General features: G+C 34.7%; 1 protein-coding gene across 1 annotated transcript in view; it reads right to left on the bottom strand.

Moving 5' to 3' along the window:
• The window catches only part of ETH_00040610 (uncharacterized protein), a gene marked incomplete at both ends in the record, with an annotated part of 593 nt that extends 287 nt beyond the window's left edge, over window positions 1-306 (bottom strand). Inside the window, 2 exons of the mRNA XM_013376347.1 lie at window positions 1-47; window positions 255-306. Coding sequence (XP_013231801.1) covers window positions 1-47; window positions 255-306 — 99 coding nt within the window. The remainder of the gene's footprint in view (window positions 48-254) is intronic.
• Window positions 307-403: the final 97 nt, after the last annotated feature.

A 403-nucleotide genomic window follows, 5' to 3' on the forward strand; every position in this document is an offset into this window, starting at 1 on the left:
CGATAGCGAGGACGCGAGTTGGAGCCTTGAAGCGCCTCATCAACGCCCTGCAGCAGCAGCAGCAGCAGCAGCAGCAGCAGCAGCAGTTAAAAGAGTGAGAGAAACGCAAAGAGATTGCAGGAGACAGAGAGAAAAAAGGAAACAAAAGAAGCAGAAAAAGGAAACCAAAAAAGAACAGAAATTAAAAATAAAGAAAAATAGACTGAAAATAAACAAAAATAAATTAAAAATAAAAAAGAATTAAAAAGATTTACTTCTCTTTGCCGCTTTCGGGGGTCCGGCAGCCCATAAGCAGCGAAGAGTTTGCTGCAGCAGAAAGCAAAAAATAGATAAATAAATAATAAATTAATAAACAAATAAAAATAAATAAAAATAAATAAATAGTAAATAGATAGTAAATGAA

Source organism: Eimeria tenella, genomic scaffold, assembly GCF_000499545.2.
Source record: "Eimeria tenella Houghton genomic scaffold, Eth_scaff3374, whole genome shotgun sequence".
NCBI lineage: Eukaryota > Apicomplexa > Conoidasida > Eucoccidiorida > Eimeriidae > Eimeria > Eimeria tenella.